Below are 14,144 nucleotides of genomic sequence, written 5' to 3'. Positions count from 1 at the left end.
CAAATGTAAAGAAAATTTGCCTTCACTTGTGTTTTATTCACATGCCCAAAGTGTCCAAAAAGCTCTCCAAACAGAATTACTCACCCTCATGCTTTTTAACCAACCTGCATAACATTTAGAATGGAACATTATGTAGGGAGCTCACCATGTTTTACATTAGTTTGGTACTGAAATGACCCAGCAATGCATTTACGCAATACCAACTAGGTATATTCCCAGCAAAAATATATGTTTCTCTAAAATGGCTGAATGGATTACAAAATAAACTTCAATGTTAGTGAGATCAAATAATTTGCAGTACAAACAATATTTCTATCATTATTTCTGCAAATATGTTGGCCGGGCATGGAATAAAAGTGAGCTAAGAAAAAAAAAACCATGTGTTTATTCATGCAACTTCTGAATTAGATATATTTGTTCTTATATTGGAACATGAAAGTGTATCAAGGATTGTTAGAATATGCCTTTTATTGTCTGAGTCTGTGGCTAGGTGAGGCTTGTAAACCATGAGTGTGGGTAGGGGGTGGCTGGAGCTTTATTGCCCTGCTTTGCAAATAAGAGGCTGATAAGCATCTAAACTTCTATTCTCGCTAGCGGAGACAATCGAGCACCGCCATCTTGCAGTTTTATTATGTCACAGTTTTTATTATCTTATAAATAAGAATGCAATGATAATAATTTGGGGCGTCAACAACTCAACCACAAAGGGGCAAAGTGGATGTGGTTAACATGTAACACTACAGGAACATTTTTTGACTGTTGCTATCAAAACATTCTGCTGTAACTTTGTAAGAACTTATAGCGAGTGCTATGAATGTTATGGGAATGTTCCCTGTTAGCTGGGCTGGAGGCATGTATCAATGCCCTGCCTTTAAATTATCTCATGTAATGTAGTGAGCAGTAACTGTATTTACTCCTTGCTTTATATCCACTGCAATACACAAATACAAAAATGGTAAAAACAGTTTGTTGACTGGGATAGCTCTCTATTCTCATGTTTTTATTTGTCATCCTAGTTTAATGACGCCTATAGCACAGAATCAACAATTTGAGTTAATAAACTGCTTATTTCAGAGTAGAATTAAGCATTTAAAATAAATGCCCAGAATTCATAACTGATGAGGTTTGCCAAAAAATATGAAGTGACACATTTATAAATATATTCAATAATTTTGTAAAATATATGCTGCAATTTTTTTGCATTCAATTTTGCAATAATACTGATTTAATGTATTATCAGTTGACTCGGGTGAGTGTTCTGAATCTCAGACAGTAGAGAAACAGTGTTGTTATGCTTTTGATTGAGATTCATTACCATTACCCGCAATGCTCCATGAACAGCCCTACTGCATAACTATATAATATTTACAACAGACCCTGAGGTAAATCATCATGGATAAGGATGTGGAGTGTGAAAACTGGAACAGTAAACAAATGCTTCTGTTTTTTTCCGCAAAAACACATATCCCCCAGTAATTTCGAGTTTCAAGAAGCAACCCAATCCAATCTGCAAATCTGCAACCCAAATATTAGCCTACCTAATTTATCTTCTCCATACTGATTTCTATACTCCATATTTGCCTTCATACCACCAATGCCTACATTCCTCAATTGCAAAAATGAGTGGACCACCTACTAAATGACAAATATTATAACTAGCGCATTAGTATTAGTGTCATCACCAATAAGACCAGCAAACCCAGAGACCCAGTGGGTTAAAAAAAGGCACTGAGAGATGCACAATCATGCCCACCTGGCTGTACTGTTCAAATATGTTCCCAGTAGATATACAAACTCAAAGGTATTCCCCGGCATTCAGTCACACAAACCAAAGTGCAAGCACATTCTTCTAACGTCTCATGAATTCCAATAGCACTGTAATGCAATCCTTCCTATTCAAAGTATCTGTTAAAAGATGTTAATGAATCAACTCCCCCTGGCTCTCCTAAACACACTTTTTAAAACACAAAGATTACAGTAATAGCCTTAATGGGATTATGTACAGTACTTTGCCATGATAGCCCCTATTAGATGATTTGGCAAATAAAAACTACTACTGCAGCTGCAGTAATACTACTACTAAAAGGAGAAGAAGAATAAAACCTAAAATCCTCACAAGATACCAGTAATTATCTTTATCAAGGGACAGTAATTTCCTTAGTGAGTCCGACACCACAAAAACCAGATGTGCAAACCAGGTACCATTCTACTTTGTTTCTTATAATTTCAAACTAAATAATATTGTGGGAACTTGTCAAATGTCAAAAGCTAAGTAGCTTAAGTGACAGGATTCCCACCACTGAAATACTCCAGTCAGTCCATGAACAACAAGGCAATTTATCAAAAGAAACAAAATGTATCTATTTCACTCTCAGGTGGAGAGACACAATCATGCCTGTAATAACATCATCTCCTCCGCTATCAGGTTTTTGATGAAATCATGTCTTCCTCAGCAACCTGCAGGATGGACAGGATTATTAACAAAATGGAGGCAGGTTAGGAAACAGCCTCAAAGAGATGAGACTGGAAACAGTCATGGGAAGGCGATGCCCGAGTAGCCAAGTAAATTTCACATGTGAGCCTGTGCAGTGACAGTTCTACACCAAACAGAACCTGTGTTTCCACCAGACCTGGGTAAATTACGTAATCTGGGGTGAATCCAATTGATCTTGATTGATCTTGCCTGGTGCAATTGAATGAACCAAGAAGACCAGAAGGTGGGGTTTGAATCATAGGTTCCAATCAAGTGGCCAAAACCTGATTGGAACCTTTGAAGCAAATTTCCTGGTCATGCTGAGAGCCCTGAGCGATGGTGCTCACTAGCGCCACTGCGGTTGGCTCCAGTGGTGGTCATTAAGACCCATTTTCAATGTAAAGTCAATGGTTCAATTGTCAAAATACGAAGTTAATAATTTTCTCCCAAAAGAAAATGTTTTTTTTCTTGAAATTGAAATTTTCTTGAAGTTATTCTGTTATTAGGACAATACAGCAACACTTTGCAGTCAAAACAGAGACAGATTATGTTACTCTCTCTTATGCACTTAGTGGAGGAGCTGCTTCAGCTTCCCTACCACACAGTCTCTGGCTCCAAATCCTACAACATAGCGATAAGCTCAGCAAAGCTTGGAAAAGTATTTGAATCCAAAACAGTTACATACTTGACCCAAGTCTGGTCTGCACCGTGCTAAGCTAGAGCACAGGGGCTGCCATGCACCGATGATAATATGGAAAAGAAAAACATGGCAGGGAATCTGAGATGGGGGGAAGAGAAAGAACAGAGCAGAAAGGCCCCCGCGGGCTCAGGTGACCCAGATGCAGAGCTCTTTGTCTCCCGGAGGCCGGGCTCGGTGACTACCTGATCGCGTGTCACTCAGCCCGCCGAGGCCGTGCCGAGGAACGCTCGCGTTACCCGCGGCGGCCAGCGTCCTCGGCTACTCTCCGGCAGCAGTAATTGCGTGTTTGTGCAGACAGAGGCAGAGTAAACACGTTCGGTTCTGTTGCTACGGTCGCTTTCGGAGGCTTAATTGAGGCTGCGATGGTAATTACAGCGCACAATCAGGCTCTCTGTTATATCGCAGATGTTGGTTTTCTTCTGAGCAACACCAAAGCAAGGGAAGAATTAGTACTGTATGACAGCAGTGTTTAGCCAAGTTAGCGGTTTGCCACCGATCCACATGCACTACAGTATGCTAATCAAAACAATTAATGCGTGCTATAAACACGCACCGTTGTTTTCACACTTGAAGTGGCCATTCGATATGGCTTAAATGCGACTTAATTGGTTCAAATTTGTAATACATATTTAAATAAAGCCTTGAATTTTTGTTTTGTTGTAAATTGTATTTACTGTTTGTGTGTATGCCTGAGAAAGAGAGAGAGAGAGGCGGAGAGAGAGAGAGAAATAGGCACTGTGAAGCCTGGCTTCATTCATTTGGAAAAGGTGCCCCATATTCCATCTCCTAGTCGCCTACCCTTCAAGCAGAAGTCACAGTTTGTGCCAGCTGATACCCACCACCCACCAGACACACAGACTCCCCTCGCAAACACACATAAGGGCAGCCCCCCTCCCAAACACACATAAGGGCAGCCCCCCTCCCAAACACACATAAGGGCAGCCCCCCTCCCAAACACACATGAGGGCAGACTTCCCTCCCAAACACACATAAGGGCAGACTCCCCTCCCAAACACACATAAGGGCAGACTCCCCTCCCAAACACACATAAGGGCAGACTCCCCTCCCAAACACACATAAGGGCAGCCCCCCTCCCAAACACACATAAGGGCAGCCCCCCTCCCAAACACACATGAGGGCAGACCCCCCTCCCAAACACACATGAGGGCAGACCCCCCTCCCAAACACACATGAGGACAGACTCCCCTCCCAAACACACATAAGGGCAGACCCCCCTCCCAAACACACATAAGGGCAGCCCCCCCTCCCAAACACACATGAGGACAGACTCCCCTCCCAAACACACATAAGGGCAGACTCCCCTCCCAAACACACATAAGGGCAGACTCCCCTCCCAAACACACATAAGGGCAGCCCCCCTCCCAAACACACATGAGGGCAGACTTCCCTCCCAAACACACATAAGGGCAGACTCCCCTCCCAAACACACATAAGGGCAGACTCCCCTCCCAAACACACATAAGGGCAGACTCCCCTCCCAAACACACATAAGGGCAGCCCCCCTCCCAAACACACATAAAGGCAGCCCCCCTCCCAAACACACATGAGGGCAGACCCCCCTCCCAAACACACATGAGGGCAGACTCCCCTCCCAAACACACATGAGGACAGACTCCCCTCCCAAACACACATAAGGGCAGACCCCCCTCCCAAACACACATAAGGGCAGCCCCCCCTCCCAAACACACATGAGGACAGACTCCCCTCCCAAACACACATAAGGGCAGACTCCCCCATCCAAACACACATGAGGACAGACTCCCCTCCCAAACACACACAGGTGCACCAGGCATGGCATCCCATTGCCCTCTGTCTCTCAGCACCAGCATCCCAACAGTCCCCCCAAAACGGTTCTTCACTTCCCCCCCAGAATGGCACAGTTCTCCCCCAGCATCAGCTGTCAGCACCGGGCCCCGTATCAGGCTCCCCCGCTACATATCAGCTTCCACAACATGATCCGCCGCGAAACCCCGGAGTGTTATTCCAGCCCTTTGGTTGGCAGTTGAGCCCCCCCCCCCCACCTCCCCCCGACGCTATGATCTAGAACAGCGGAGGGACGACCGCCCCACCCGCATGCCAATCAGGGCTCCTGCCCCCACCCCTCCGCACGCAGACCCCCAGGCGCCGCAAGCCCCCTCTGTCGCACCTGGACACGCCGTTGCCATGGGAACCGGTCGCCAAACCCGCGGTGGCTCACCTGAACGGCGGCTGCGGCCAGCTTCCCCCGCCGGCTCTCCGGCTCCCAGCAAACCAGCTGTCAGTCAGGTGCAGCCATTCGTCAGATTGCTCTGTCAGTACCCGCTACACACGCTCTCTCTCTCTCTCACTCTGTCAATCTATCACAGGCAGCGCGGCAAATATTTCTGTAATTCATTAACACGGTGACTTATTAACGCCTTCATTGATTAATGAAGCAGATCATACCGTTGTCAATTAATTAGCAGGCGGTTTGTCCTCTGCCTGCCCCTCCCCCGCCACCTCTCCCCCTCTTCTTCTGCATTCTCTCACAGCTGATCGTCAACACAGAATCTCCTGCTGCGGAAGCGTTTCGCCCAGTCGCCGCCGCGTCCCCGTCAAATTCGGCTTGCTCTCCCTGTCCGCCCGGCGCTTCTGCCTTCCTTTCTGCTTCTTTCCGTTCCTTCCTCCTATCCCTCCCTCCTTCCAGCCCAACATTCGCTATGTGATATCATTCATTTCCTTATAAGGGAGGAGTTGCCATGGCAACCGTGGACTCCACCTGTCTCTCGTCCGCCTTCTTTCTCTCTCTCTCTCTCTCTCTCTCTCTCTCTCTATTTCTCTCTCACTCACAGCTATTGTGAGCTGGTGGTGGCTTCACCACTGTACACACATACAAACACACAGAACAGGCAGCAGGCAGGAGAGTGAGGACCGGAGGACTGGAACAATTAGGGGAGGTGTTGGGTAAGGACATGGTGAGGGCTGTCAATGGCACACCTCACACGGAGGGATAAACAGATGCTATGAGGAATGGATTTATGGGACCTACTGAGGAATTTTATGCACCTTTCCCCTAAGAGCAGCAGAATTTTGCTCATCAAACAATGGTTTTCAGGCAGAATTTTATTCCACTAAAATGTAACATCGAGAAAATATAATAATATATTATAAAATTCTGGAAATGCTATTGGAACTATCTGTACTATTTGTATATTTGTAGTGGTATACAGTACCATATACATGTATTTAAATATTCAAGAATACTCATTTATCTTTGGGCATTGATAGCAGCATACTATGTTATTTTAAAGATATTGCATTTACTGAAGTCTGTGATGGACTTAAAAAAAAGAACTTTATTTATACGGGTGTCAAGGTCAAAGATGGAATAACCACCTAAGAATTAAAGCAAAGTGACAGTAGTGTGTATGTGTGTATACAGTATGTGTGTGTACACGCACGTGTGTGTGCGTGTGTGCGCGCACGTGTGCATGCGTGTGTGACATGCGTGCATGAGTGTGTGTGTGAATGTGTGTGTATGTGTGAATGCGTGTGCGTGCGTGTGTGGCATGCGTGCGTGAGTGTGTGTGTGCATGTGTGTGTATGTGTGAATGCGTGTGTGTGCGTGTGTGTGCGTGTGTGGCATGCGTGCGTGAGTGTGTGCGTGCGTGTGTGGAATGCGTGTGTGAGTGTGTGTGTGCATGTGTGTATGTGTGAATGCGTGTGTGTGCGTGTGTGGCATGCGTGCGTGAGTGTGTGTGCATGTGTGTGTATGTGTGAATGCGTGTGCGTGTGGCATGCGTGTGTGAGTGTGTGCGTGTGTGTGTGGCATGCGTGTGTGAGTGTGTGTGTGCATGTGTGTGTATGTGTGAATGCGTGTGCGTGCGTGTGTGGCATGCGTGTGTGAGTGTGTGTGTGCATGTGTGTGTATGTGTGAATGCGTGTGCGTGCGTGTGTGGCATGCGTGCGTGAGTGTGTGCGTGTGTGTGTATGTCTATGTGTGAATGCGTGTGTGTGCGTGTGTGGCATGCGTGCGTGAGTGTGTGCGTGTGTGTGTATGTGTATGTGTATGTGTGAATGCGTGTGTGTGCGTGTGTATGTGTGAATGCGTGTATGTGCGTGTGTGGCATGCATGCGTGAGTGTGCGTGCGCATGTGTGTGTGTGTGCATGTGAGTGTATGTGTGAATGCGTGTGTGTGCGTGTGTGTGCGTGTGTGGCATGCGTGCATGAGTGTGTGCATGTGTGTGTATGTGTGAATGCGTGTGTGTGCGTGTGTGGACAGGCAGTGTATTTACCTGCTCACGGGTGCGGTCAGGGGTCCCCCTCATACTGCCGTGGGACTGGGAGGGGGAAGGGGGGTGCTGGGGCGGGTACTTGTTCTTCAGGTGGTCTATGAAGACGTCGCGCTTGCGCTCCATGTCGGCCTTCTGCAGGTTGCTGAGGGCCTCCAGGCTCTGGGCGGCGATGACGGTGTGGCGGCGTTCGGAGGTGTGCACCAGGCCCACGTTGGAGAAGCGCCGCGTGCCGTTCCCCAGCGTGCGGTACTCCCGCGGGTACTCGGCGTCGTCCGTCGAGATCATGTGACCTCTGCTGCGCTCGGGGTCTGAAGGCGTGGGCGGGGGGGAGGGGGGGGTGAGGATGGGCGGGGCGAGCGGGGTCGAAGCAGGTCGGGCGGAAGAATTTGTGGGACGCACACACACAGGAAATGAGAGAGGAAGAGAAAGAGAGTAGAGGTTTGACGTTAGACACGCGGCCGGAAAGTAGGTCTGTATTGTTCTCCGTCTCTAATACTCCAAGTTAAGAAATGCTGAATAGGCATTCACAAGACTGTATCTTTCCACTATAGTTCATAGACTGAAGCACATTTATTGCTTTCAGAAAATGGCTTTCATATAATTATAACAGACTAATAGGTAAGATAGGGGTCGGCATATGGCCTTGGAACATAAGAGACACTATCCCAGGGATCATCAAATCACAGTCCTCGAGGTCAGAGAACTACTAGTTTTCCACCCTCCCTTTATGTGAGTCAGGTGCAAAGACAGTCTGGCCAATCAGTAGCGCACATTGTTCAGCTAATTTACCTGGGGGAAAAGAAAATCAGGGCTGGATTTGGATTCGATGTCCATATTTGATGATTGTTGCACAAGCCCCACCTTTTTCACCTCTGCTACAGACAATTATCGCTGCCTGCACCAACTCATCTTCCACTTTATTTTTTATCAAATTTTAACAAATACAAGGCCACCGGGGAGCCATGTTGTTTTATCACATTCCATAATCTGTGTGTGGGATGTAAAAACACTGCTCTTGTTGGAGGAAAAGAACAGCACAAAACAATGCAAGCGGTGACACTGACAAAGGAGATCAATGGGCATTGAGTGTGAGAACAAAATGCAATTTGCTGTTTCAGTTACTCTACCATGCTTTGGAAAACAAGCCCAGCTTTCTGCTAGAAGAAAAACCTGCCCACAGTTAATCTTCTGGGGGCTGTTATCATAGAGACGGGGAATTCAGGCCAGATTAATTCTGAAAGGCACGGTTGGCAGGAATATTTTGGACCTAAAATCGACAAAAATTAATCTTTTGGTTCCTTTATTCCTGAAAGGGCTTTGCATAACATAAGTGTACCTAACCTTGGTCCTAGCACCTCAATGTGTCGGCCGGTTGTATTTCAAATTGAGTGCTTAGTCAGGGCTTTATATCTCTTGTCAGTTATCTGCTACTTGTAATTTGTGAAATAAATGTGAAATTGGAAATTTGTTGTGCTATATAAAAGGTAAGGAGATTTCCTTTAGGGGCAACAATAGGTTGAATAAAAGCTATTTAGTTTTACTTTAACACATTGCACCTCCAAAGTAAATTTATTACAGACTGAGCTTTAAGCATGTTAACTGTGAAGTCTTGTTAATTCCAGACCTGAATTCTGTCAAACTCAATCAAGTCTAAAGGCAGATTGAACAAAAACAATTATACACAGCGAATAACGCTGAATTACAATGTCTTGAAAGTGGTGAGGCCTTCAAGTACACTTGATAGCAGACACACCTCATGCCAGGCTTTGTGAATCAGCCAACATATCAAGGGCTGTGATTGGCTGACTGAGCTAGCGATAGAGATTAATAAATAAAAAGCAGCAAGGGTTGTGATCTCTGACCCTTCCATATGTGGAAACACATTGCAATAATCTTGGATCAGGGCCCAGCCTAGGGGATGGCACGCAACCAGAAAAAGCAGCACAATGTTATCTGCAAACACAGCATGGCTCACAGAACACAAGCGCTGCCCCTTGGACTGACACTCGGAAACCCCGTTTGTGGCCAAAGGTACGGTAGACCTGGGTCAAATACATAATTGCTTTGGATTGAAACAGTTTTTTGTGCTCGAATGATCGTGCCATTGAGCCAAACAAGAGGACCAGAAGGTGGGGTTTGCACCTTTTTGAAGTATGTCATAGGTTCCAATACACCAGACAAGCTCAGTAAAGCAAAGAAAAGTATTTGAATCCAAAACAATTACGTATTTGACTCAGGTCTGGGTTCATTCCTGCCCAATCTTTACACATGCCTGTGTGGAAGAGGACCTGAGGTGCATGAGTTTCTCACATTCAGCTTCGCTGGGGCACGCAGTCACAATTACTCACACCTCTGTGCCCCTGCCAAGAAAAGACGCCAAATTGGTGACATTGGCCAGAACTATACAAGACCATTAATAATAGCAAAACAGGCTAAGTTGTGTCAAATGAATAACAGTTAACAGCCAAAAAATCTGTTAGCGTCGGTTGGTGCCGTGTCAAGTGCACTGTGACGGAGAGTCCGAGTGTCGGAGCTCGGAGGCATGCAGGTCTGAGGGCAGGGGAAGCCCGTAACGCCACAGCCTGTTAGAGAACAAGAGGCCATCTCGCTCCCCGCACTGTGGGCGGAGGGTACACAGTGCCCCCCGCAGCAGCCCCATCTGTCACAAGTGGGGTTTCCATCTGGGGCAGGGGTCACCAACCCTGTTCCTGGAGATCTACTGTCCTGTAGGTTTTCACTCACACCTCATTCAACAGCTAAAGGTCCTGTTGAGCTGATAATTAGTAGAATCAGTTGTGCCAAATTTGGGTTGCAATGAAAACCAACATGACGGTAGATCTCCAGGACCAGGGTTGGTCACTACTCATCTAGAGCCATGAAAAAAAAGTGTTATGGCAAAAAAAAGCTAAATTGGTAGTAAATCAGACGTTTGGGAAATGTTATCCATCATAGTTGTTTCTAGTGTAAATTAATTAAACTTTCAGAGTTGTGACAAATTTGAAGAAATTCAGGTACATCTGGGCTGCGCCGACATGTTTGTGGCACTCTTCCAAAGAAAACTGAGCTTTAAAGAAAAGCGAAATGCACTCCCTGCCAGCTGTAACCAGCTACCATCTAAAAATGTGTTGAATTTGCGTGTCATGACAACCCACCCAACACCTGCAAAATACGGCAGATTTGATGTGTCCAATTTATTGCTACATCCAACAAAAGTATCTAGACATGTGGAGGGTAAGGCACATGCCCTGCAAGAGACTATTACAGTATGGGAGAAATTAAACCCATAATTATTGCTGTTTGAGAAACTCCATACTTTTGGAATTCACACATCATTGCTGGTAGGACGAGACATTTTCATCACTAGCCACGGTGCCAACATAATTGCTGCATTTCACGGATACAGCAGGCTTACTTGTAATGCGCATTTTCTCAATGTTATTCTTTCAAGTGTATTCGCCCCTACCGTACTAAACAAAACACCAGAGCTGAGTGTGATGTTGTCAGATGTTAAGAAGTTAGTCAAGTACGTCAAACACTCTGGTCTATAAAACAAGTTCATAAAACAAGCTACTGACACAAGATAGAATTCCAAGATGTTGGATGTTGGATTCTGTACTGCAGCAACACAAGAAAATCACTACCTTGACAAAATTCTATGAGTCTCCCAGAGAAATCTGATGATTTCCCCGGCTGGGTAAAAACTTGCACTGGTATGAACATGTACAGGTACGAACATGCACAGAAATAATATGTATTTCATCCAAAGTAGTCGGTTTAAGTGTTTACATGGCATATATTCTCCTGTTAATCGGATTGTCAAAAGACTACCCCTTTTAAACCAAATCAAATTTAAATTGGTATTTTTATTCTGATTGGGTTCCGATTGAACATGGAATGAAAGGCTCCGTGTAAACGGGGCTAGTGAAAACACCTTTGACTCCACAATATGGGGCATTTTCGTTGATGTGACACCATTTTATATTGATGAACATCTAAATACATTCTCAAAATATTTTATTTTTCAGTATTCTTATAAATAAGTAGCAAGCCCACTTTTGAATAATAAATAACATGTGAAATTGTGGAATGTGTTTGACTTGTTGGCGCGGGTTGGGTATTTCACAAAAACATAATAAAATTTTGTTTTGGAGTCTCCAAATGTCCTTTTTGGAAAACTGCCTAGACATAGCTTAGAAAAAACAATGCACAATTCTCATTGTTGGTGATATTGTCAACAAATTTTAAATGGGATTTGTCTAGTTTTCTAGTGTTCTTTGTATTTCTAAGCACACCAGGCACAGTCACAATAATCTGTACTCAAAAACAGAAAATCTTTTCAGTGAGAAAGAAATATTTGCTTCATCATTAGGCTAAAAAGTTCTACAGCTTGCCTCCCAGTGGCAGGTACATTGGCTGCCTGTTCTAATGTAGACATTGGTGTTCACTTCTTGTCACTTGGGCACAGAAGCAAAAACACATTCTGCGTTTCTCCAGCACTGAATGCATTAAAAGGAAGAGCCATTACTTTCTGTATTTCGTTGGTTTATGTATAGTCTACTTGTTTTCACTTAGTGTTATTTCGAATGGCAAATTATCTCGAAGATCTGCAATCAGTAACACATGAGTCACATTTACAGTATATGAGCCATGTAAGACAGAACCAATTTGCTTGCCCTTGTGATGAATTGTTTTCCACTCTCTACTTGCTTCAAACTGCAAATGAAGAAATGTTTGCAATGCTCTTTAATGTCTTGTTTACTCTGATATTCATCTCAAGACAGGGGACGTTTTGGGCAGATTCATCCCCTTTCAGGTTTAATGGTAAATGTGTTGTAAAACCTCCCATAGTTTTCTACCCTGGTGTACTCTATTTTGTTGTGCATTATGTATAACATAAAATAAAACAGTAATAACATTTAGCCTGCATTTTGTATGAGCTCTCCTATGCAATAATATTAATGCTGAGCATAATGCATTACTTTCATAATGAAAAGTCCTCTTGAAGCCTTTGTCAATATTATTTGGCATACACTTTATGGGTAATATAGAGTTTCACTTCATTACACAAATACTTATTGTCCCAGCATTGCTAGGGTCTTCACTTGGGGACAGATTAAATCCAAGCCTCAACCCATTGGCTTATCACAACCTACTTGTCTACTGCTAAAAGTGCTAAAAAAAATTAAAATAATAATAATAATGATAAATGGCAGCTAAACCCATTAGGGCCATATTTTAGTTTTACCATCAGCAACGGGGTGCAATTCACTTCATCCCAGCCTTCTGACATACCAAACCTGTGCTTTGAGCAATATACTCTGACAACGGATCCCAGGTAACATGTGTGAGTGGTATAAAACAATGGGATTAGTTGTTTGTCACATGTTCTCCCCCTCACACAGACAGCCACCCACCTAACTATGACACTTTCAATCTGCGAACAAGACAGGTCATTTCAGAGCACAGGCATATTATTCCAACACATCACATTCAGAAAGCAGCAGTTGTCACATACGTCAAAACACATCTGTGTCTTATTTCACAGTGAAGCTCTTCGTGCAGAGTCTCTTGGAAGCGACAGTGTGGTGGGAGGTAGAGTCACAGTGAGATGGTAGGATGTAAACGTAAGTGGTGCACCTATTGTGCAGTACAATGCCTCCGACGATAATTGCTCCTGGCTAAGTTGCAATTGACAGCAGACCTGGGTCAAATACATAATTGTTTTGGATTTAAATGCTTTTCTACCCTTTACTGAGCTTGTCTGGTGTATTGGAACCTATAAAATACACTCAAAAAGTGCAAACCCCATCTTCTGGTCATTCTGTTCGGCTCAATTGCACCAAGCAAAACCAATCGAGACAATGCGAGTCCAAAAGAATTATGTATTTGATCCAGGTCTGATTAACAGAGATCCAATGAGAGCCAAACATCTTGTAGCTACATGGGACAACCACCCAATAAGAATACATTTCACCAACCAAGTTCCAGGTGGCTGGACAGATGGACATACAGCAAGCAAACAGATAAGGTGTGACAGCAAGCAGGCAGACAGGCTAATCAGACACAGTCTAATACAGTCTAATATGGCAATACAATCTAAATCCAGCTGGTCATAAAGCTGGTCCTGCTGGGTATGAGCTGGTCAACCAGCTAGTGCTACTAGCTTATCTGGTCCGCAAAATATTTGAACACTTAGAGCCAGCAGACCTCAGACCTCCATTCTCAATGTTACTGGAGGCACCTGCTTTTCCACACCACATGCTTTTCCCATGTCCTCCACACCGTTCCTGGCTGTTTGACCTGTGTCTGGGTCTCCTCCACCAGCCAGACACATTCAACAGAGAAGGAGGTTGCTTGTGCTTTTATAATTAACAAATAAGGAAGCAGAGGCTGGTTGCTTGTGCTTTGATGATGAGTACATACAGAGGCAGAGGCTGGTTGCTTGTGCTCTGATGATGAGTACATACAGAGGCAGAGGCTGGTTGCTTGTGCTTTGATGATGATTACATACAGAGGCAGAGGCTGGTTGCTTGTGCTTTGATGATGAGTACATACAGAGGCAGAGGCTGGTTGCTTGTGCTTTTATAATAAATGAATGGGGAGGCAGAGGCTGGTTGCTTGTGCTTTGAAAATGAATGCATGGTGCAAATGTTGCAGCCAGGAGGATAGTGCTTTATTTACAACTGAGAGGAATGG

The 14,144-nt window shown here is 44.6% G+C and overlaps 1 protein-coding gene across 1 annotated transcript in view; it reads right to left on the bottom strand.

The window, feature by feature from the left end:
* The window catches only part of LOC133111197 (SRC kinase signaling inhibitor 1-like), a 54,189-nt gene extending 46,456 nt beyond the window's left edge, over window positions 1-7,733 (bottom strand). Inside the window, exon 1 of the mRNA XM_061221380.1 lies at window positions 7,449-7,733. Within this exon, the coding sequence (XP_061077364.1) occupies window positions 7,449-7,733 (285 nt within the window). The remainder of the gene's footprint in view (window positions 1-7,448) is intronic.
* Between the last annotated feature and the right edge of the window lie 6,411 nt (window positions 7,734-14,144).

The sequence above is a fragment of the Conger conger genome, chromosome 2, assembly GCF_963514075.1.
Source record: "Conger conger chromosome 2, fConCon1.1, whole genome shotgun sequence".
Classification (NCBI taxonomy): Eukaryota; Metazoa; Chordata; class Actinopteri; order Anguilliformes; family Congridae; genus Conger; species Conger conger.
The sequence above is the reverse complement of the archived record's forward strand: the minus strand, read 5'-3'. Positions and strand labels throughout refer to the sequence as shown.